This window comes from Papio anubis, chromosome 16, assembly GCF_008728515.1.
Source record: "Papio anubis isolate 15944 chromosome 16, Panubis1.0, whole genome shotgun sequence".
Classification (NCBI taxonomy): domain Eukaryota; kingdom Metazoa; phylum Chordata; class Mammalia; order Primates; family Cercopithecidae; genus Papio; species Papio anubis.
In genome coordinates this window covers 69,670,455-69,693,159 of record NC_044991.1, presented here as the reverse complement: position 1 = coordinate 69,693,159, position 22,705 = coordinate 69,670,455, and the positions used below count along the sequence as shown (strand labels likewise).

The window sequence follows — 22,705 nt, the reverse complement described above, 5'->3', positions numbered from 1 at the left end:
GGTTCCCTGACATTCCTGTGGACTGTGTTCCTTGGTAAGACTCTGACACAAGTTACAGGACATTTTCCCCATAGGGACAGATCAACTAGACTCTGACACAAGTTACAGGACATTTTCCCCAAAGGGACAGATCAACTAGACTCTGACACAAGTTACAGGACATTTTCCCCAAAGGGACAGATCAACTAGACTCTGACACAAGTTACAGCACATTTTCCCCATAGGGACAGATCAACTAGACTCTGACACATAGGGACGGATCAACTAGCACCAATAGCACCTCCTCTTTCTTATTGCTGCATTGGTGCAGAGGTAACCTTACCCCTCAATGCTTGAGGGGATTGGAGCAATGATGGAACCCTACTCCATCATTTTGCATAAGAGTGCTCCCAGCACTGCCACTCACAAGGCATTCAAGGTAGACACAGCATACGGAACACTATTATTGTCACTATTACATATATATTATTACTATTACTGCAAAATGAACAGCACACCCCAGTTATCATACGTAGAGTGCTTATTAAGTTTGAATTCTAACTGCTTTACAAACATCTCATCGAATTTCCCCTTCCCCCTGCAATGAGGTTAGCTACTATTATTATCATCGTTTTACAAATGAAATAAAAAGTGGACCCAAAGAGGATACATAACTGGGCAAAGTCCTTTAGGGATGGGAAGAGGTACTGATTTAATCTCTAGCCTGTGCCTCACTCGTCCCAGGTAAGAGAGTCTGACGCAAGAATTTCTGGGGGTATGTATCACATGAGAAGTCATGTTTCTACCATAACAAATGCCTGAGCCAGGAGCCAGGCATGGTGGATGATGCCTGCAATCCCATCACTTTGGGAAGCCAAGGCAGGATGATCAATTGAGCCCAGGAGTTTGAGACCAGCCTGGGCAACATAGAGAGACCCCATATCTGAAAAGATAAAAATAAAAAAATTAGCCAAGCATGCTGTAGGCCCACCTATGTGTGAGGCTGAGGCTAGAGGATCATGATTGCTTGAGCCTAGGAGTTTGAGGCTGGGATGAGCTCTGATCATGCCACTGCATGCCAGCCTAGGAGACAGAGTCAGACTCCCATCTCAAAGAAACAAAACAAGCCACTCCAAAAAACAAATGCCTAAACCTCAACATAAAATGAGCTTTACATGTGAGAGTTTTGAAAAACATCTTGTTTGTTATAACCTGTTTTATATAAGAAAAAAAATCTAATGTGCGTAAAGTATAAACAGAATATTTCTAATAAAATTAGACAGGGACAATGTTATGTATGGTGATCTGAGACCAAGATCAATAGTAAGTGTGGAGTGGGAGACAGCATTAGGGTGAGAAGGCATGCTCAGATTTGCTTTTACAATGATGTTCCCAGAGGGGCCACTTAGGAAGAAAGTAGAGAGGAGACAAAGACGGGTGGAAGACTGTTGTAGGAGGTTAGGAAATGATGAACTGTGTTGTCAAGGAAAGGAGAGGAAATCCCAAAGCAGAGTTAATGGGTCACGATGACTGCATGGATAAACTGGGTGTTGCGGGTTGAGGCTGTGACTCAGTTTCCAGCTTGTGCATCTGGATGTTGTTGGCTGAAGAGGAGAGGCTGACCTCCAAGGGAACAGGCTGTGGCTGAATTCAGTATAAGGAGGCAGGTCAGCTCTCAGCAGCCGTCTAAATAAGCATGTCCCAGAAGCGGAGAGTGTACTGTTTGTGGTACCAAGAAGGTTTTCAATGGCATTCTGATGCACCCTTAAGAATTTAACAATTTCACATTTATTTTTATGGTTAACATTTATTGATGACGTTTTCCTTTTATATATTTATACTTTCTATTAGCTGCATGTATTTAAATAAGACAAGGGAGATTGATTTAAAGAAAAAAGTTCTCTAAATTATATTGCATGTGTCAAAAATCATGATGGCAGTGATTGAATGGTGGAGATATGTTTAGAAAAGCTGTGTTCCCTGTTTTAGCAGAACATGCACCCCGGCTTCCCGATGGTCTCTTCAGAGCCCTTGTTTCTTGCCTGCATGTCTTGCAGATCCGGTGCATGGCCCACAGAATGTGGAAATCGTAGACATCCGAGCCCGGCAGCTGACCCTGCAGTGGGAGCCCTTCGGCTACGCGGTGACCCGCTGCCATAGCTACAACCTCACCGTGCAGTACCAGTACGTGTTCAACCAGCAGCAGTACGAGGCCGAGGAGGTCATCCAGACCTCCTCCCACTACACCCTGCGAGGCCTGCGCCCCTTCATGACCATCCGGCTGCGACTCCTGCTGTCTAACCCCGAGGGCCGAATGGAGAGCGAGGAGCTAGTGGTGCAGACTGAGGAAGACGGTGAGCAAGGGAGGAAAGCTTACATGGGAATGGGGATATTGAATCTGTTCACAAGGCTGTGGCAGTCAGTTATGAGGCTTTTATTTTTCCTACATTTTTAATTCCCTCACACATACTTTTCTTTTCCAAGGTCTTCAGTGAAGGACTATGTAAACGGCATTGCACACCTCCAGGGCGTGCTTTTCCCATCACAGTGACAGCTCTGCCATAGACATGCACTCAGCTTTGGCCCTTTTGTACCCCCATCCCTCTTCTTGCTTTATACCAGTGTATTAGACCATTCTTACATTGCTATAAAGAAATACCTGCGGCCAGGTGCGGTGGCTCATGCGTGTAATCCCAGCACTTTGGGAGGCCGGAGCGGGTGGATTGCCTGAGCTCAGGAGTTTGAGACCAGCCTGGGTAACATGGTGAAACCCCGTCTCTACTAAAATACAAAACAATTAGCCAGGCATGGCAGCATGTGCCTGTAATCCCAGCTACGCAGGAGGCTGAGGCCGGAGAATTGCTTGAACCCAGGAGGCAGAGGTTGCAGTGAGCCGAGATTGTACCACTGCACTCCAGCCTGGGCAACAGAGTGAGATTCTTTCTCTACAAGAAAAACAAACAAACAAATAAACAACAACAAAAAAATCACCTGAGACTGGGTAATTTATAACGAAAGGAGGTTTAATTGGCTCACAGTTCTGCAGGCTGTTCAGAAAGCACAGCACTGACATAGCTTGGCTTCTGGGGAGGCTGAGGAGCGTTTACTCATGGTGGAAGGCGAAGTAGGAGCAGGCACACCACGTGGCCAAAGCAGGCGCAAGAGAGAGATTGGTGGTGCGGTGCCACACACTCAACCAGATCTCTGGGGAATTCACTCACTGGCATGAAGACAGCACCAACCCATGAGGGATCCACTTCCATGATCCAGTCACACCTCCAGCATTGAAGATTACATTCAACGTGAGATTTGGGAGGGCACAGATACCCAAACTGTATCAACCACCTTCTCTGTCCAAGGTTTGACTGCACTGGTGCCTCCAGAAAGAGAAAATATGTATCACGTTGTTTAAATATGTTGAATTTGGAAGTCAGACAATGCTGAATTATGTCAGAATTAAAAACAGAAAATACATATAAAAAGCTTAGCATACACATTGGATGCACCCAGGACTGAATATTCACCTGGCTGGATGACAGTCATCTCAAACTCAAGGTATCTGAAAATGAACTTATCTCCAATTCGATACTGACTTTCCCTGTGTTTCTCAACTCAATGAACTGCACCTAGTAACTCAAGATAGAGACCTGAAAGTCAGCCTGGGAGCCTCCATGTTTCCCTCCCCAACCCACCCCACCTCCATACCCCACAAGTTTCTAATGGGTGTGCTTCCTGCAGTTTATCTTCCTCATAACTTGAGACTCCAAGAACCCAGAGCCACTACTGCTAAAACACAGAACTTTTCCTGCCTCTCTGTCCTTACCCATGCCATTTCTCTTGCTTGGAATGACCTCTCCTCCATGTTTGCAAGGAAACCTCTATTGACCTTTCAAGTCTGCTCAGATGTTACTTCCTCCAGGAAGCTTTCCTTGATTGCCACAGATTGACTTGGATGTTTCTTCCCAGGTTCACTGCAGTTACCTTAGTGATAGCATAGAATTTGCCAGTTTCAGGAGTTACCTAAGAAACACTTCCCCATGACCATATTTCAGTTTCCCCTCCAGCCAGCCCAGGCTGCCCCTTGCCTTGTGGGATGGCTTTAGATAGTTCCCGAGAATCAGACTCAGATGAAGATTCGTGTGCAAGTGACTGATTAAGAAAGTTTTCCCAGGGCAGACTGGGAGGGGAGTGAGGGAAGTGGGATAAGGAAGGGGAGAAAGTCAAGGTGCAACTTTTGGCCAAGTCCAGCAAAAACTGGCTGCAACCTGAGCCTTCGGGGAACTGTTCAGGGTGGGCCATGCATCACAGGTGTCCTAAGTTAGGCAAGGAAGCTGTCAGCCAACAGTTAGGGTCTGGGATGGGGAGGAGAGATTCAGAGGTAAAATTTTAGTAACTTGTCTTTCTGCACATGCAGGTAAAGAATAGAGGCTCACAAAAATGGTATACAGAGATCTGAAAGGTCTAGCCAGAGCACTGGCATTGTCAGTTGCATAAAGAAAATAACCCAACTTGACTCAGATTAGCCTTAGAACTTGAAGACAGCACCTCTGCTGTGGCAATTCTGTTTAGTACTTGTTTTCTTTTTTTCATTTACTTTTTTTTCTTTCTTTGTGTGTTCCTGGGATCCAGTAGGATCTAGTACTCTTGCTTCATGTAAGCAAGTTCTAAATACCTCAGAGTTATGACCCTGAGTAGAACCCAGATTCACATTCTCAGCTGCAAAATCTCATGAGAAGATAAGGGAAATAGTGCCAGCCTCTTCTTACCTTGCCCCTAATTCTCACTTCCACCATGTCCCATCCTAGAGCTGGAAGTTTTACACAGTCTACTTTCATGATCCATCCCTCCAGTTCATCCTCATAGCCATCCTCTTTGCAGACCCCACACACTGGACTTTGGGGTCATCCTTGGATTAGACTGTGTAAAACTTCAAGTTCTAGGAAGATTTCCCTAGACCTGACTTCATTGTTTCAGAAATGTGTAGCCCCTTCCTCCAGCATGTAGAATTGTTCACTGTTAGACAGTGTACACTGTGGAGCCAAGCATGCCTGGACAAGTTGTGTAACCTCTTAGTGACTTGGTTTCCTCATCTATAAAATGGAATTAGTTGGCCAGGCATGGTGGCTTACCCTGTAATCCCAGCACTTTGGGAGGCTGAGGCAGGCAGATCACAAGGTCAGGAGATCGAGACCATCCTGGCTAACACGGTGAAACCCCATCTCTACTAAAAATGCAAAAAATTAGCTGGACATGATGGCACGTACCTGTAGTCCCAGCTACTCAGGAGGTTGAGGCAGGAGAGTCGCTTGAACCCGGGAGGTGGAGGTTGCAGTGAGCTGAGATCGCGCCACTGTACTCCAGCCTGGGTGACAGAGCGAGACTCCATCTCAAACAGAAAAGGAATAATTAAAGCACCTATCTTATAGATTCTCATGCACATAAAGTGGGATGATATATAAAGAATTGGACTAGCATCCAGCATATTATAAGGTACTACATTTTTGGTGAACCGCGGGAAATTAAAAAAAGGAATTCTTCACAAAGGAGCATCTAGCCCCGGCAACTGAGAAACTGCCCAACTCCCCTAGGAAACCTCTTCAGAGCTCTAGACAGGTCCAGACATCTAGAAATCTAATTGGTTGTAGGAAATACACTGTAGACACTCAAAAAGTGGCAGTGTGCTTGGTGCCTGATATGAGAAACAGAGTCAGGGCAAAAGGGTGGTTCAGTGACTGATATTCACAGGGAATTCCTGGTTGTTTGAGAGGGAGAAGTCACTGCTGAAAATCAGCATGAAAATTCAGGACTCAGGAGATGAACAATAAGGTTTTCCCAAGGAGCGACTCAGGGCACCTTTTTAAAGATGCTCTGCCCACCTTGAGCTGCTCTTTGAGGATTACCTCCCTGTGCCTCACCAAACCCCAAGTCCAGCTTTAAGATGTTCCTTAACTTGTCTCTTTCTTCTTCCTGTCACCAAGAAAAAAAAGCCTTTATCAAAACAACATGAGAGCAGGAATGCTTTGAAATTAAATTTTAATTAAACATCATTAATAAAACATCAATTCCTGCTCTATGGAGATGTGTGGACATTATCATACTAAAAACACCAACATGCAAGACACAATTCCTCAGTTCTGTAACTATGCTGAGGCTCTGCCTCAAAACCCACTGGACTGAAGGAAGATCTCAGTGTAGAACCCCGCTGTATGCCAGGGTTAGGTTCCATTCTCCCTAAAGAGGGAGGAGGCACCATTTCTGTTGACTGGGTAACTCATTCACCTCAAGGACAAGATGAGGCTGTAGCATGGCTCTAGTGGATTAACTGAAACCCCCCTCCAGGAGCCAGGAAGCAACCTTTAGGATTGAGTTGGCTGAATGGCTGAATTCATGCTGCTGTCATCCGTGCCACAAAATTGTCTTCTGAGGAATTATTTGTAGAATTTGTAATTTCAGCACCTCAGTGCATTTGAGGGCCTGCGAAGAAATCCAGCACTAGAGAGGCTCATGGCTGCTGAGCCCTATGGCTTCATTTGGGTAGCAGCTGTTCATAAGAGACTAAATAGATTCTTTATTTTTCCCTTTTCCACAAATGTCTCAGACAAAACCACAGTTCGCTTGCACCTCGAAAGATGAAAACCATGTTGATGGTTTTGCTTGGCAGCTCACTTTGGCTGCTATTTATTGAGCACCTACACTGGGCTAAGCATGGATAGACATGTTATATACAACGACTCCTGTGCTCCTTTTGCCCAATATTTTATTGTGAAATTTTTCAAGGCTAGAAAAATTGAAAGAATAGTACAAAGGAGACTTATAAACTTCTCATCTAGATTCAACATTTGTAAACACTTTGCTGCATTTACTAGTGTGTGTATCTTACATCTACATGATAGATGATGTATGCTATGTAAATGTATTTATGAATACATACAATATTTTAACCATTTGAAAGTAAATTGCAGAAATCATGACAGTTGATTTCTAAACCCTTCAGCATACATGGCCTAAAAATAAGAACTTTCTGCTACATACCCACAATGCTATTTAACCTCTAATAAATTTTGCATTAATTTTAAAATTATGTAATATACAGTTTGTTTACATTTTTAATAATATTTAGCCTGATTCTGTGGACAAAACCAGGGTTCAGGATATTTTTGGCAAAACTATTACATTGGTGATATATATTTCTTATTGTATTTTGTCAAGAAGTTCGTAATGTCAGGGAGCCCCAGTACTGATGATGCCACATATGGTCACTTAGATAAGACAAGAACTACCCGGTCCCTCCACTGTACATGTAGCACCTTTTTTCTTTTGTAAAGTATCCTTGAAGTGAAACTTTGAGTTGAAATGAGTATTGTATTCCCCTAAAACTTTCACTCAATGGTTTTAACACCCCCTGAGAGTCTTCACCTGAATCAGTTATTACATTGGTGCCTTCAAAAGGGGGATTTACACATCTATAATTCTCTCTACGCTTACTAGTTAGCCTTCTTCTTTATAGAAGAGCTTTTTTTTCCTCTCTTCATCTTCCTCTCTGTTTTTGGTCCCCTGGTTGATTCATAAATCATTTCCGACTCAATGTATTAAAATCCTGGACTGTCATTCTCTGTGATGCTCAAATTGCCTCAAATAGGGCCAGTGGCAGTCTCTTCAAGCTGATTCCCAGGTCCTTTTGACCTGTTCTCATTAGTCTTCCTTGCTTCCGGCACAACAAAAATATTCTAGACTATCCTTTTAATGTCCCTGCCCCAGACCTGAGGTCAACCATTTATTGGGGATTTCTAGTTGCTTTCAGTGGGGAGTGGTATTTTGGCACTAAGATATACATCTTAGGTGTGCTCAGTGGTGCGTTATTGCCTCTAGGTTCTTTCAGTAGGTAGAGCTGGGAAATATAATTTATTTTTGTTGAAAGTCATGGGCTCATACTGATTCAAATTCAACACATTTTATACGTATATCTCTCTTCTCCTGCAGTGAGAACCCTGATGCTCCATATTCACATATTTTTCATTTGCTCCATCCTGAAACACACATAAAATGGTTTCAGAATTTCACCACCAATCCCTCTAAAAAACAGTAAAGCTATTATACTAAGTTAGGTTAAAGATTTCAGTTTTTCTCTCCTTAGGCTGTATACCACTGAGGGTATGCAGTGAGAATACTATGTTCAAAAGTTCAGTTCTTTTCTCTGTATGGTTATATTATCAATTTGATACCCAGTTATGTTCATTTGTTTCCATTTTAAGATTTGCCTTCCACCTAGGCTTTTTAATTTAATTTAATTTTTTTTAACATGCAAAACAGTTGCATGTTTCAAAAATCAAAACTATACCTCATTACTGGGTATATACCCAAAGGAATATAAATCATTCTATTATAAAGATACATGCATGCATATTTTCATTGCAGCACTATTTACAATAGCAAAGACATGGAGTCAACCCCAATGGCCATCAATGATAGACTGGATAAAGAAAATGTGGTACATATACACCATGAAATACTATGCAGCCATAAAAAGGAATGAGATCATGTCCTTTGCAGAAACATGGATGGAGCTGGAAGTCATTATCCTCAGCAAACTAACACAGGAACAGAAAACCAAACACCGCATGTTCTCACTTGTAAGTGGGAGCTGAACAATGAGAACACATGGACACAGGGAGGGAAACAACACATCCTGAGGCCTGTTGGGGGAGTGTGGGGAGGGAGAGCATCAGGATAAATAGCTAATGCATATGGGGCTTAATACCTAGGTGATGGGTTGCTAGGTCCAGCAAACTACCATGGCATGCGTTTACCTGTATAACAAACCTGCACTTCCTGCTCATGTATCTCAGAACTTTACATTAAATTAAAAATAAAAGCACCATTAAAAAACTACATTACAAGGTACATTCCAAAAAATATTACCACCATTTCTGTCTCTTTTTACTATTCCAATGCACACTTGAAAGGTAGCTGTTTTCATTCCTTTCTGGTTGATCTTTCCTAGAGTTCTTTTTGCAAAAAATACATAATACTTTTCTTCCTCCTACTTCTCATATAAAAGGTAGCATAATTGATATACTTTGCATCTTGTGTTTTTGTTCACTCAGTATATCCCAGAAATCACTTCATATCAGTTACTACAGAATTTCCTCATTATTTTTTATGACTCTATGGTATTTCATTGTATTGATGGAAATACTGTGATTTATTCAACCAATATCCAATGGACACCCAGGTTGTTTCCATTATTTACTATCATAAATAATACTGTAGCAAATAGGCTTGTGCATATGTTATTTGGTACTTGTGGCAATGTATCTTTAGGGTAAATTCCTAAAAGTGGGATTGTAAGAGTCACAGAGTAAGAGCATATGCAGTTTTGTTAGCTGTTAAGAGGTACTCTTCCATAGAAGTTATAGATTTTGCATTTTTACTAGCCATGTAGATCATTTAATCTTAACACTAAATGTGAAGGAGCAAAGAGTGTTGTTTTTTCTGTTTTACAAATAAGGAAATGTAGAATCCCATATACTAATTATATATAATGTAACTGATTATAATTAATGGCAATATATACTATAATTAATATAATTGATATTCAATATAATTAATCACATATAAAACATATATTATTTCATTTAACATCATCCTTTTTAAAAAGCTCATGTACTTGAATTGTAAGGAAGACTGACGTGCCTCAGGAATGAGTACCTTTATTAAGTGTACATTTCTAATGAGTCGATCATCAGGTTTCTCAGGTTACAGTAAGCTAGAAGGAGGCCGCATGTTCCTAAGGATGAGGACAGCTGTAGTAACAAGATGTGGCATGTAACACCTGGAAAAGGGAAAAGTGAAAGGAAAAGCAGAAAAAGCAGTAACAACAAGGCAATAAGTAAAGCAGTCCAGAGTCATTTAGTGTAAGGGTGAAAGCTATTCACACCCTAGTGAGTCCTGAAGGCATCACTTTATTAGAGCTCAGTACATTTGAGATGTTTACAAAGATGGTCTTGAGATATTATAAAGGGTAAAGAGAAATGCAATTATGTTTTTCAAATGCCCACTGTGAGCTAGGCATTGAGCTGATATTCTCCCTTTTTACAGTCAGTTCCCAAACAATTTGATGTAGATGCTGTTGATACAGTTGTGCAGAGGAGGAATCAATAGAATTCAAAATCTTACCTGAAGGGCCTTCCCTGACCACCTAATGTATAATTCTATACCTGGCCAAAACCTCTACCACTCTTCTCTGCTTTATTTTTCTCTGCCTCATGCTGTATATTGATTACTTTATTATCTCTCTATAAGAGATATAAGCTTAATGAGAATAGAAACTTTGTTTCATGTTGTTCACTCTGCTCATCCATAGTATGGGCTCATTAACTATTGTTGAATGAATAGATGGATGAATAAATGACCATCCCACATAAAAATCCATGTGCTTTTCATGACACCATAATGTCCCATTAATGGGTATTGTTTGTGAAGAAGGGGGAGATGTATGACATCTTTTAGCTCTATTCAAAGCTAACTCAGACTAGCTTGCATCTCTTCCCACCTCCAAGTTCAGTAGTGCCACATTCTTTGCTTCAAATCAACCATGGTGGAAATATTTACACCATGGAAATTGGCAAACTTTTTGTTTTTATTTTTCCCTGGAGAGCAGGTTGTGAAACATTTAGTAGCATACCACCGTATAGTTCAATTAAAAGGCTATAGTTAATTAAGATGTAAAGATTTATCTGGAACAAATATATTTTCTCCAACACAACTGGGAAATACGAGACTAAAATTCTAAATCTCTCTTATTAAGTTAGTTCCAAGCCTCATTATAATGAATGAAAAAGCAAATATGGCAACTGGAGTGGAGAGACAAAAAAAATGACCTAGACAAGAAAAGTATCAAGGGAAATGCCTGTTGAATTGTGCAGGGCTCCCTGCTTTTATATATACTACCTTGATATGTCTCATATCTACCCCCAAAGTTCACCGTTCTTAACCCCTTTTCAGTTGTGGAAATGGAGATACAGAGAGGAGAGGAGGGAAGGGGAGAGGAGGGGAGAGGAGGAGAGAGGTGGGAAGGGGAGGGGAGGGGAGAGGAGAGGAGAAAACTTCCCTTGATAACACTCTGTCCTCCTTTATGTTGAAATGAAAATTTTCCTTAAATTACCACCTGACTTTAAGGCACAAGAAAACATCTGGTTTAATTACAGTGAATTTACATGAACCCACTGACAAGAAGCATAGTTAAAATTAGCAATTTTAGTGTGCTTTTTTTTTAAGGGAATGAAATTATAAAGTAATTAACCTTTGTTGTAGAACTCTGTCAAAAGGATGGAAAGTTCCATGCTGTTAGGTAGAAGAAGAAATGAAATTGTGGAAAGGGAAAATGTGGATTCATTAAAGAATTACAAAGAAAAAAGAATGGAAAAGGGACATCGAATTAGAAGATAAGACAAAAAAGGAATTTTTTGCCAAGAAGTCTTTTTACAGTGAGAGAGAGAGAGAGACCTAGTTTAATCAAAGGAAAGTAAGTCTATCTCATTGTAAAGGACATCTTGACTATGGAATGGCAATGTGGTGGGTGGAAGGAGCCTCTTACTTGGGGTGAGACATCCTGATTTTGCTGCTTTAAGATGCTATGACAGCCTTTCAGCGTTCTGGACCCACAGATCTACCAGGTGATAGAAGAAAGGGGTGATTTGGTAATTGCTTTGGAAATAGAAGAGTTTGAGCTATATCCAGGCTTCATCCACTACTTCACCATGCAACCTTGATTAAAGGATTCGCATTCTGTACACTTTAGTGCCCCATCTGTAAAATGCCTCTCTACAGAGGCTGTAGGACATGAAAGTCTATGTGTAAAGCCCTTAACCTACTCTCTGCCAAGATCTTTGCTAAGTGGTGTGTGGCCAACATCAGACATCATAGATAGCTTTTTATTTCAGGGTGTTCGGGAAAAACAAAACAAGAGATCTATGCAAAATTTCCGTTTGCCCTGAGCAAAAGGCCACTTTTAAGTAACCTCTAACCCCTCTGTAATCTCATTTTCAAACATTTCACTCTGACCACATCTCTTCTCTTTTCAGTTTATTCCCTCTAGTATTGTAGCTCCAAAAATTCAGCCCCACTAGGACTTGCTACCTTGTTCATTGCCCTCATTCCCTGCTCTACCCAGCTTAAATTCCTTGGCTGATCATTCCAGTTACATCCTTGCATACTCCCGCAACACCTCAGCCTCATTCTCATTTCCAGCTATTCACAACCCTAGCTCCATCTGATTCCCTGTCTGTGCTAGGTCTTTCCTTCCATAGCTGCTGCACACCACTGTGCTAACCACTCTCATTTGGAAGCCAGAGGCACCACTGGAACTGGCTTTTAAAGCTGCCTGGTAATACTGTCTTTCCCTGGCCCATTCGTCCTTCCAGTCTCCCAGAGAATATTTCTATCTTCAGACTTCTAGCACATCCACCTGTTCTCACTTCCACAGATGACCTTGTTACCTAATAGACTGAGGAACTGAAACCATTCAAAGAAATTCCCTCCAGCTCTCATTGTCCAAATGTTGCCCTATTCGACCTCCCCCTCACCTCCCTGTTTCTATGGATGAACCATTTGTTTTCTAAATAAAGGCAAGTTTCTCTGCTTAATGCAGTAAAACCCACTTACTTTTTTAACTCAATGTCATTGCTCCAGCAATTGTCCCCTTTCCACCCTACATCAAAATTTCCCTTTGTAACTGGATATATTTCTCACCTTCCACACAAGCTGTATTTCTCCCATGTTTAAAAAGACAAAAAACAGAAACACCCAGCTCTGTCTTCTCCTCAAGCTGCTGTTCCATCGCCTCTTTATGCATCCATTCTTTCTATTTGTTCTTGAATCCATTCATCCAGCTCAGATCCCTGCCATTCCACCAAAACAATTATTTCAAGATCACCTGTGACCTTCAAGTCACCACATCCAATAGTCATTACTCAGAGAGACAGATCCTCTTGCTTAACCAGTTGGCAATATTTGACACAGCTGGTTGTTAAATCCTCCCTAAAACACTTTTTGTACTTTGCTTCCAATTCATCACACACTTCTAGATTTCCTCCTTCGGCAGTGGCTTCTCCTCTTTGTTTTTATTTTAAAGATAGGGTTTCACTGTGTCTCCCAGGCTAGAGGGTGGTAGTGTGATCAGTTCACTGTATCCTCTGACTCCTGGACTCAAATGGCCCTCGCACCTCACCCTCTCCAGTAGCTAGGACATGTGGGATAGTTACGTATAGGCATGTGTCATCACATATAGGCATGTGCAAGCATGCTTAGCTAATTTATTTATTTTATTATTTTTATTTATTTATTTTTGAGACCGAGTTTCTCTCTTGTTGCCCAGGCTGGAGTGCAATGGCACGATCTTGGCTCACCGCAACCTCTGCCTCCCGGGTTCAAGCGATTCTCCTGCCTCAGCCTCCCGAGTAGCTGGGATTACAGGCATGCGCCACCACGCCCGGCTAATTTTGTATTTTTAGTAGAGACGGGGTTTTCTCCGTGTTGGTCAGACTGGTCTTGAACTCCTAACCTCAGGTGATCCACCAGCCTCGGCTTCCCGAAGTGCTGGGATTACAGGCGTGAGCCACCGTGCCTGGCCTATTTATTTTTATTTTTACTTTTTTTGTAGAGACAGGGTCTCATTGTATTGCCCGAGGTGATCTCAGACTCCCAGCCTCAAGCCGTCCTCCCACCTCAGCCTCTCAAAATGTTGGGATTACAGTTTGCTGGTTCCTTTTAAGCAGCGTGTATTAGTCCGTTTTCATACTGCTATAAAGAACTGGTTAAAACTGGGTAATTTATAAAGAAAAGAGGTTTAATTGACTCACAGTTCAGCATGGCTGGGAGGCGTCAGGAAACTTACAATCATGGCAGAAGGTGAAGGGGAAGCAGGGCACTTTCTTCACAAGGCGGCAGAAAGGAGAATGAATGCAGGAGAAACGACCAAACACTTACAATAACATCAGATCTCCTGAGAACTCACTCATTATCATGAAAACAGCATGGGAGAAACCACCCCCATGATTTAATTAGCTCCACCTGCTCTGTCCCTTGACATGTGGGGATTATGGGCATTACAATTCAAGATGAGATTTAGGGTGGGGACACAGCCAAACCATATCACATCCCAACCTTATTGGCCCAATTCTTGGGACTCTTTCCTGTTCGTATCCACACCAGAGGTTGGCCAGGTCTTAAAGTATAGGCTTTATCCACGAGAGGGTCTGTAGCAGCTACTCCATGCTGCCATTGTAGCAGGAAAACAGCCAGAGACAATGGATAAACAAATGGTTGCCGCAGTGTTCCAATACAATTTTATTTACAAAGACAGGCAGCTGGTTGGATTCAACCCAAGAGCCGTAGTTTGCTGACCCTGGATCCACATTCATTTCCCTAATTTCTTCTTCCAGTCTCCTGGCTTTGAAATCCATCCATATGTTAATAGTTTTCCCAATTGATACCTCCAGACCAGCCCTCCAGAGTCATTTATCCAGCTGTCTTCTCAACCTCTCCACCTAGATTGCTAATCAGCCCGTGGAATTAAACACATTCAAAACTGAGCCTCTGATCATCCCTCAACTTGTTCTTCCCACTGTCTTCCCCATCTCAGTAAATGGCAACTCTGTTTTATTAGTGGCTCGAGCCAAAAACTTTGACTTCTCACTTGTGTCAGAACTGAGGCCCTGGCTTTTACATCTCCAAAGAAAACCCTTTTTGGCTGGGCATGGTGGCTCACCCCTGTAATCCCAGCACTTTGGGAGGCCAAGGCAGGTGGATTGCCTGAGCCCAGGAGTTTGGGACCAATGTGGGCAACATGGTGGACTCCCATCTTTACATACACACACACATACTAGCTGGGCGTGGTGGTATGTACCTATGATCTCAGCTGCTCAGGAGGCTGAAGTGGGAGGATTGCTTGAGACCGGGAGGTTGAGGCTATAGTGAGCCATGATTGCACCACTGCACTCCAGGCTGGGTGACAGAGCAAGGCCCTGTCTCAAAAAAGGAAGAAGAGAACCTCTTCACCTTTTATTGCTTTTGATTGAGACCCCCTGACTTTGTACAAAGCAGCAGCCCTGCTGTTCCCCACATCTAACATATTCTATTGGTTCATCCTGCAATATATGTCAATACCTTGACCATTTCTCACAGCCTCTACTGCTACCCCTCAGGTCCAAACCACTGTGCTCTCCAACCCAGATTATTGCAGCAGCCTCTAAATCATCTTTGCAGCTTCAGCTCTGGCCCCTGCATTCTTTTCTCAACACAGCACCAAAATGATCTTGTTAAATCACAAAGCAAATCATATCACTCCCTCTGCTCGCAACCCTCTGATGGTTTCTCGTGTCACCGAGATTAAAAACCCAAAGCCTTACAGTGGCTCACATGCTCCAGGTGACCAGAATTCCCACTTTGGTTTGCCTCTCTGTCATCTCTTGATACTTGTGCCTCACTATGCAAATTCAGTCATCGTTCTCTTCAAATATATCAGGGAAATCCCTTCCTCAGGGCCTTTGCACTTGCCATTCTTTTTGGCTACAGTAGTGTTTTGCCAAATAACCAGGACGGTTCAAGCTTCTTCGAGTCTTTATTCCAGTGTCACCTCTCAGCGAGCTCTTCTCAGACTATTCTATTAAAAACTGGAAGCCTCCTACAGTGCAGTCTTTGTCCCTCTTTCCAGCTTCGGGTGTCTCCTTAGCAATTATCATCTGATGTACTGTATATTTCACTATTGTTTTATCTGTCTTCTAGAATGCATTCCACAGAGACAAGAATTTTTCCTTATGTTTTGCTTACTGCTGCTTCCCAAGCACTTAGAAAAACAGTGCCAGGTGGACAAATAAGGACACAATAAGTACATTATTGAATGAATGAATTCTGAGTCCTCAGAGAAAAAATAGATTTTAAGATTATTTACCATAGAAATCAGAAGAATATCGTAGAAAACTCAGTAAGCTATGAGAAGATATAGGTTCTATGATTAGCAATGTAACATCATTCGGATAGAGCAGACTGGGGTAAGGAAATCACAGGAAATAGCAATAATCTTAATTGTCTCTACAAAAAATCAAATTAGTGATCTCCAGGCTACCCTAGAGCTGTTCTCAGAGAATGCAATGGGGCCAGGGGGAGGATCAGACATATATAGTATTCTTTGTGCCAGACACCTAGCTAAGCACTTTGTGTGTATTAACATATTGAATCCCCAGGACAACCTATATAGTAGGTAGTATTTTTATCCTCATTTTAAAGTAAGGAAAGTGAGACACAGAGATGTTAAGCAGCTTGGCCAAGGTAATACAGTAGTGGGAACAGGACAAAAACCCAGGCAGTGTGGCTCCAACCCGTGATCATTGTTTAATTCCACAATACTGCCTTTTAGGTCTCAGTGATGAAAATAAGAGTTTTGATTAGAAATGCCAATCTGATCACCGTTCTTAAACTACTGTCCTAAAGAAATACAGAGAAAAACACCTTTGTACCTGCCCTGAGAACTCTAAGAGGATGCCCTGACTGCTCCTGAAAGAATTAATGCAAGACATCGTGGGGGAGGGAGTCCTAAATGGGAAAGAGATGACTTTGCAGAGACTGCCTGGAAAGAAAACCCCTTAGGGAATTGGAGGAAAGGACTTCCAAGTCTATCGGCGTAAGTACCTCCAACTTTGACCAACCAATGCTAAAAACAGGAGTGGGCCTTGGAGCTGGTGGATGGGAGTGGGGAATGGAGAGAGGTCAGTGCCGTGGTCATCTTTATGTATTTGCTAGTCCATTATGCAGAGAACGAGAGCTCCCCCTCTAAGCCTCCATTCAGGGCATATGGCAAATAAGAAAAGAGGGCTTCAGTGGAAGGATCTCATTGTAGAGAAACAATTACAGGAAGGAGCAGTGTCTGTGGTAACCAACTTCAGGCTGCCCCTCAAAACACCTAAAACGCCATCTTGCCACGGAGAATCTTCCTGCTGCCTAATATTTCCCTTCCTTACCTGCCCCTCATACCACTGCCCCACAGGTCAGACAGACCCCTTATCCAGCCAAGTAATGCATGAATATATCTAAATTCTTTCCTTTCCCTGTGAGTTGGAAATATTTAAAATAAGGACTTACATGGTAAGCAGCAGAATGACCCATTAAACCAGACCGTCACACACCGCTTCTTAGAAGGTTGCATGCGGAAAGGTTACTGGACAGATTTCTAAAAATGCTTTCCTTCTTATTCAAAATAACGAATCTTATAGTGCAAAGCAAATACCCCCTAACAACTGAAGCAAGGAACAATATTTTTAAAAACAAAACAAAAAGACTACTACACATGCTTAGTAAGAATATCTGAATAAATCCTGGGATAGAACATGTTCATGGAATGGAAGTTAACATTGTAAAGGTAGTAGTTCTCCCAGACTGGCCTTCGTAAAAGAGTTTAGCGCTATTTACTGTTCTTATTTATTTGATGATAAACTCTATTGTGTTTAGGGACGTGTGCTTAAGGAGTGAAAACGGTAAAGAAAAGCAAGGTCACGATATGAAGTTCAGTACTGAAAAATTAATGAGATGTTTGTTTTATGCATTTGTTTTTATTTCGCAGTAACCAAGATAAACGATGATAGTGTATATAATCTTATACCAATAAATGTAAAATTTAGGTGATATGGCAAAATATTAATGAAAAAACTTGAGTCAAGGAAAAACAATTCTGTATAGTTTTACACCAAATAAAGAAATAGAATCAGTAATTTAAACTTTTGCAACAAAGTACACATCAGTCCCGGGTGACTTTACAAGTGCAATCAGTCAAACACTCAAGGAGTTTGTAATCCCAATCTTACACACTTCATGAGAGAGGGAAAAGAAGAAGCACTTCCCCCTTCAATTTATGACAAGACTATAACCTTGATATTAAAAGCAGAAAAGCTTATGAGAAAAAATATATGCAAATACCTAAACAAAATATTAGCAAACAATCCAAAACTGTGTAAATATGCAAAGAATAGTTTAAGAAATTAGTGTTAGTCTAACTTTAGTAAATCTGTTTGTGTAATTTACTACAGTAACATACTAAGAGACGAGAAACACATATCATCATTATAGTAGATACAGAAAAAGCATCAGTTAATTCTCAGCGTGATTTAAAAAGTAAAATATTCTTGTATGCCTGGAATAAAAATGACCCCCTCAACCTGATAAAGATAACAAAAAAACCTATAAACACCATACTCAAAGATGAAACAATATCATCATTATTTTTGAAATTGGAGATAGACATATCATCATTTCTATTAAAGACTGTATTGGTGGCTATTGTTGAAGATAATAAAATAAAAGATTGGAAAAGAGCAAAACTATTATTAACTACAGATGCTAGAATTATCTCTACATAGATAACCCAAAGAAATCTGCAAACAAATTATTAGAATTAATATAAGAATATAGCATGTTTGCCATGACATTAACATTAAAAAGTCAATTCCATTTCTATTAACCTAACAAGTGTGTGGTATTTTCTTAAAGACATTATTTACAATTGCAATAAAAATGTAAGATATTTAGTAATACATTTAACATAAGTTTTCAAGATGCACATATAAATGTATAAAGCACTGAAAGACGTTAAGGAAGGCCTAAATAAAAGATATGCCATGTTCATGGATCAGAAAACTTATTATTATAAAGACATGATATTATCTCCCAATTGATCTATAATACATACAACTAAAATTCAAAAATCAAACTTCTTTGTTTTTTTTTTGAGACAGAGTCTCGCTCTGTCACCCAGGCTGGAGTGCAGTGGCCAGATCTCCGCTCACTGCAAGCTCTGCCTCCCGGGTTCACGCCATTCTCCTGCCTCAGCCTCCCAAGTAGCTGGGACTACAGGCGCCCGCCACCATGCCCGGCTAATTTTTTGTATTTTTAGTAGAGACGGGGTTTCACCGTGTTAGCCAGGATGGTCTTAATCTCCTAACCTCGTGATCCACCCACCTTCGCCTCCCAAAGTGCTGGGATTACAGGCGTGAGCCACTGCGCCCAGCCAAATCAAACATTTTTTGAAAAGGTACAAGCTAGTCCTAAAATGTTTATGTAAGGAGAAAAGGTAAGAGTACTCAAGATAGTCTTGAACATGAAGTACGAAGTAGTAGACTTTACCAGATAACAAGACTTACACTTTATTGTTAATTAAGATGTGATATTGATACAAAGAAAGTCTAATAGAAACACTTGAATATAATAGAGAGAACATAGAAGTAGACCCATGCATATGTGGAAATGTGACTGAAGTTAAAGTTATCAGGCAGATCAATTGAGGAATTAAAAATATTTTTTGAATCTCCCTAGGATAAGGAGAAAGAATTAAAATTGGATTCTTACCTCATGTTATACATAGTAACACAATTGTAAATGAGTTGAGGACATTTTATTAAAGGAATAACTCTTAAATGTCAATGAAAATTTAGAAAAATATTCTTATGACTTCAGGATAGAGAAAGTGTTTCTTGACTAAAACTGTTGTATGGGTTTATTCAGAAGCAGACCCTGAGACAAATGGAAGTAGTTTATTTAGGAGATGGTCTCAGGACACACTCATAAGAAAGAGGGAAAGTGAGACGGGAAAGTGAGACAGGAAAGGGAAGAAAGTCCATACAAAATATATTAACAAAAAAATTACCATGTGAATGACTGAGTTCTAGAACAGTGCTATTCCACGTGTGGTCCAAGGACCAGTACTGACTCATTGACCCTTTCTAATCCATAACAAGACAAGCACAGAAAGGGAAAGTATTTAAAAAGAAGCTTACTATTTTTCTTTTTTGCTTTTTCTTTTCTCTTCTTTCTTTCTTTTTTTTTTTTTTTCTTTTTTTTTTTTTTTGAGACAGAGTCACTCTGTCACCCCAACTGGAGTGCAGTGGTTTTATCTTGGCTCACTGCAATTCACTGCAAGCTCCGCCTCCCGGGTTTACACCATTCTCCTGCCTCAGCCTCCCGAGTAGTTGGGACCACAGGCGCCTGCCACCACGCCCGGCTAATTTTTTGTATTTTTAGTAGAGACAGGGTTTCACCGTGTTAGCCAGGATGGTCTCAATCTCCTGACCTCGTGATCTGCCCACCTGGACCTCCCAAAGTGCTGGGATTACAGGATTTTTTGCTTTTTCAGTTTCACTTTTACTTTAAAATTTTACTTCCCTAGTAATTTATTTTCATTGTATTTTATGATAGCATAAGTCCATGGTAGATTTGGAATTATCATTGTCATCATCACAATGGTTTCAGTGTTTGAAATAGTTTAAGAAGTGCTAGGAAAACATGTCTCAGAGTTACCCAACCAAGTAGTAAGGAAACTGGGATGTTCATCCATCACCTTCCTGTCTTTCATTGCTTTAAGGATGTTTTCAGGGCATTAACTCTCTGGCACTTCTTGCTTTCTCTATGTGGAGAACAAGTTGGCTCCCACAGCATTTAGGTAAATTAGTATTTTGCAGTAAGCATTATTCAGTGGGATATAGGCAGGCCATCAACAGTGTCTGCTACTAAATTTGTCTTTCTCTCTCTTTCTCCCATACAAAAACTAAAATCTGATCAATTTGAGTACATTAAAATTAAGAACTGATCCATATTCAAAGGTAACGTAAAGAGAAACACAAGACACAAGAGAAGTTTTTCAGTAACACATATAGCCAATAAAATGATCAGTATCAAACATATACAATGAATCTTTACAGATGAACAGGAAAAGGACAGTAATGTCCAACAAACATTAAAAGATGCTAGTAAATAGGTAAAAGCATATAAAACCTTAGTGAAGTATCGTTTTATACTTACCAGATGGTCTAGAATTTTAAAAACTGATAATACCAAATGTTAATAAAGATGTGGAGAAGTAGTAACTCTCAGAACATTGCTTGGGGCAGTGCTACCACCACTTTGGAAAACAGTTTGGCATTACCCTGTAAAAACAAAGACAGATATGCCCTTGGGTCATAGGAATAGACCCCCTATTCCTAAGTGTACCTTAGTAAAATCTTGATATATGTTCAACCAAATATACAAAAATATTCTAACAAATTATATTCTAAGAAAGCCCCACCTAGATACAACTCTAAAGTTCATATACTATAGAATGGTAGAATAAATAAGAATATATTCATAAAACGGAGATGAATTAAATACAACTATGTGCATCAAAATAGATCAATCTCAAAATGATGATGAGTGACAAATGCAAATCATATAATAGAAAACACTCAATCCACATAGATTTAAAAGAAACCAAGAAAAACTAAATGATATATTGTCTTGGGATATATGTATATATTTAGAACTCCAAATAAAAATAAAGAGAATGATTAAGAGAAAATTCAGGCCGAGTTCAGTGGCTCACACCTGTAATCTCAGCATTTTGGGAGGCCAACACAGGCAGGTTACCTGCGGTCAAGAGTTCAAGACCATCCTAGTTAACATGGTGAAACCCCGTCTGTTCTAAAAATACAAAAATTAGCCAGGTGTGGTAGCGGGTGCCTGTAGTCCCAGCTACTTGGGAGGCTGAGACAGGAGAATCACCTGAACCCAGGAGGCGGAGGTTGCATTGAGCTAAGATCGCGCCATTGCACTCCAGTCTGGCCAACAAGAATGAAACTCTGTCTGAAAAAAAAGAAAAGAAAAATCAGGATAGTATCTGTAGTACCTGTTTTTATTTATTTATATATTTACTGATGGGGTAGGAAAAAGGAGACAATAGTGATGGCCATAAAAAGTGCTTCGATAGTACAGTAGTGTTTTATTTCTTAGAACAGATAGTGGGCACATGTGTATTTAATAATTATTCTTAAACTATTCATACATTATTATGTATACTTTTTAATATAATGCAAAACACTATAAAAGAAACTTTTTAATATAATACAAAAACAATGTGAACAATAATAAAGTCCTAGAAATACAATTTGTAAGAAATAAAAGAAAAACATTTTTAACTGAGGGGCATAAAAAGAAGCATTAATACATGAAGATTTATATGGTTTACTGGATAGAAGGACTCATGTTACACTCTCTGCTTCCCAAAAACGAGAAAAAAGTGCAACTGCAGTAAAATTTTTGATGAAATATAATTAAAATTTTATAAAATTATTCCTCAATTCTTCTGGAAGAATACATGGGTAGGGATACCTCAGAAAACTTTGCAAAAGAAGAATAATAAAAAGACTTGTTCTACCAAGTATCAAAACATGTCATCTTAATGCAATAGAGAAATACTGTCACAGTAAAAGCTGCAACTCAGTGAAATAGAACAGAAAACCAAACAACATATGCTAGAATATAAAATAATTTAATATGGTGGTAAGATGGCATTTTAAATCACCGGGGAAAGTTTTGACTGGTCAATTAATTGTCCTTTACAATTGAGAAAATTGTAAGGAATTCTAGTTAGATTTCTACCATGTATAATATACACAGTAATTTCAGAAATATTAAAGTGTCAGGTATAAAAAGAAAAAGATGGGAATAAACCAGAAAATAAATAAATTATAAAACAACTATTCTTCTGTCCTTTCCATTCATCTGATATGGTGTGAAAAAGAGAATTTTCTCCAATTTGGAAAGACCAAGATCTATTAGCTTGAGTTTTATGCTCACAATCTTCATCAGATAGACCCTTCTTATCGTCCATCAAACAGACCCTCCTCAGTTTCCACCAGATAGACCCTCG

At 40.2% G+C, this 22,705-nt stretch overlaps 1 protein-coding gene across 14 annotated transcripts in view; it reads left to right on the top strand.

Annotated features, from left to right (window-relative positions):
* The window catches only part of PTPRT (protein tyrosine phosphatase receptor type T), a 1,118,479-nt gene that overhangs the window by 714,160 nt on the left and 381,614 nt on the right, over positions 1-22,705 (top strand). For all 14 annotated transcript variants that reach the window (XM_017944806.3, XM_017944803.3, XM_017944801.3 and 11 more), the window contains exon 8: positions 2,037-2,333. In XM_017944806.3, the coding sequence (XP_017800295.2) occupies positions 2,037-2,333 (297 nt within the window). The remainder of the gene's footprint in view (positions 1-2,036; positions 2,334-22,705) is intronic.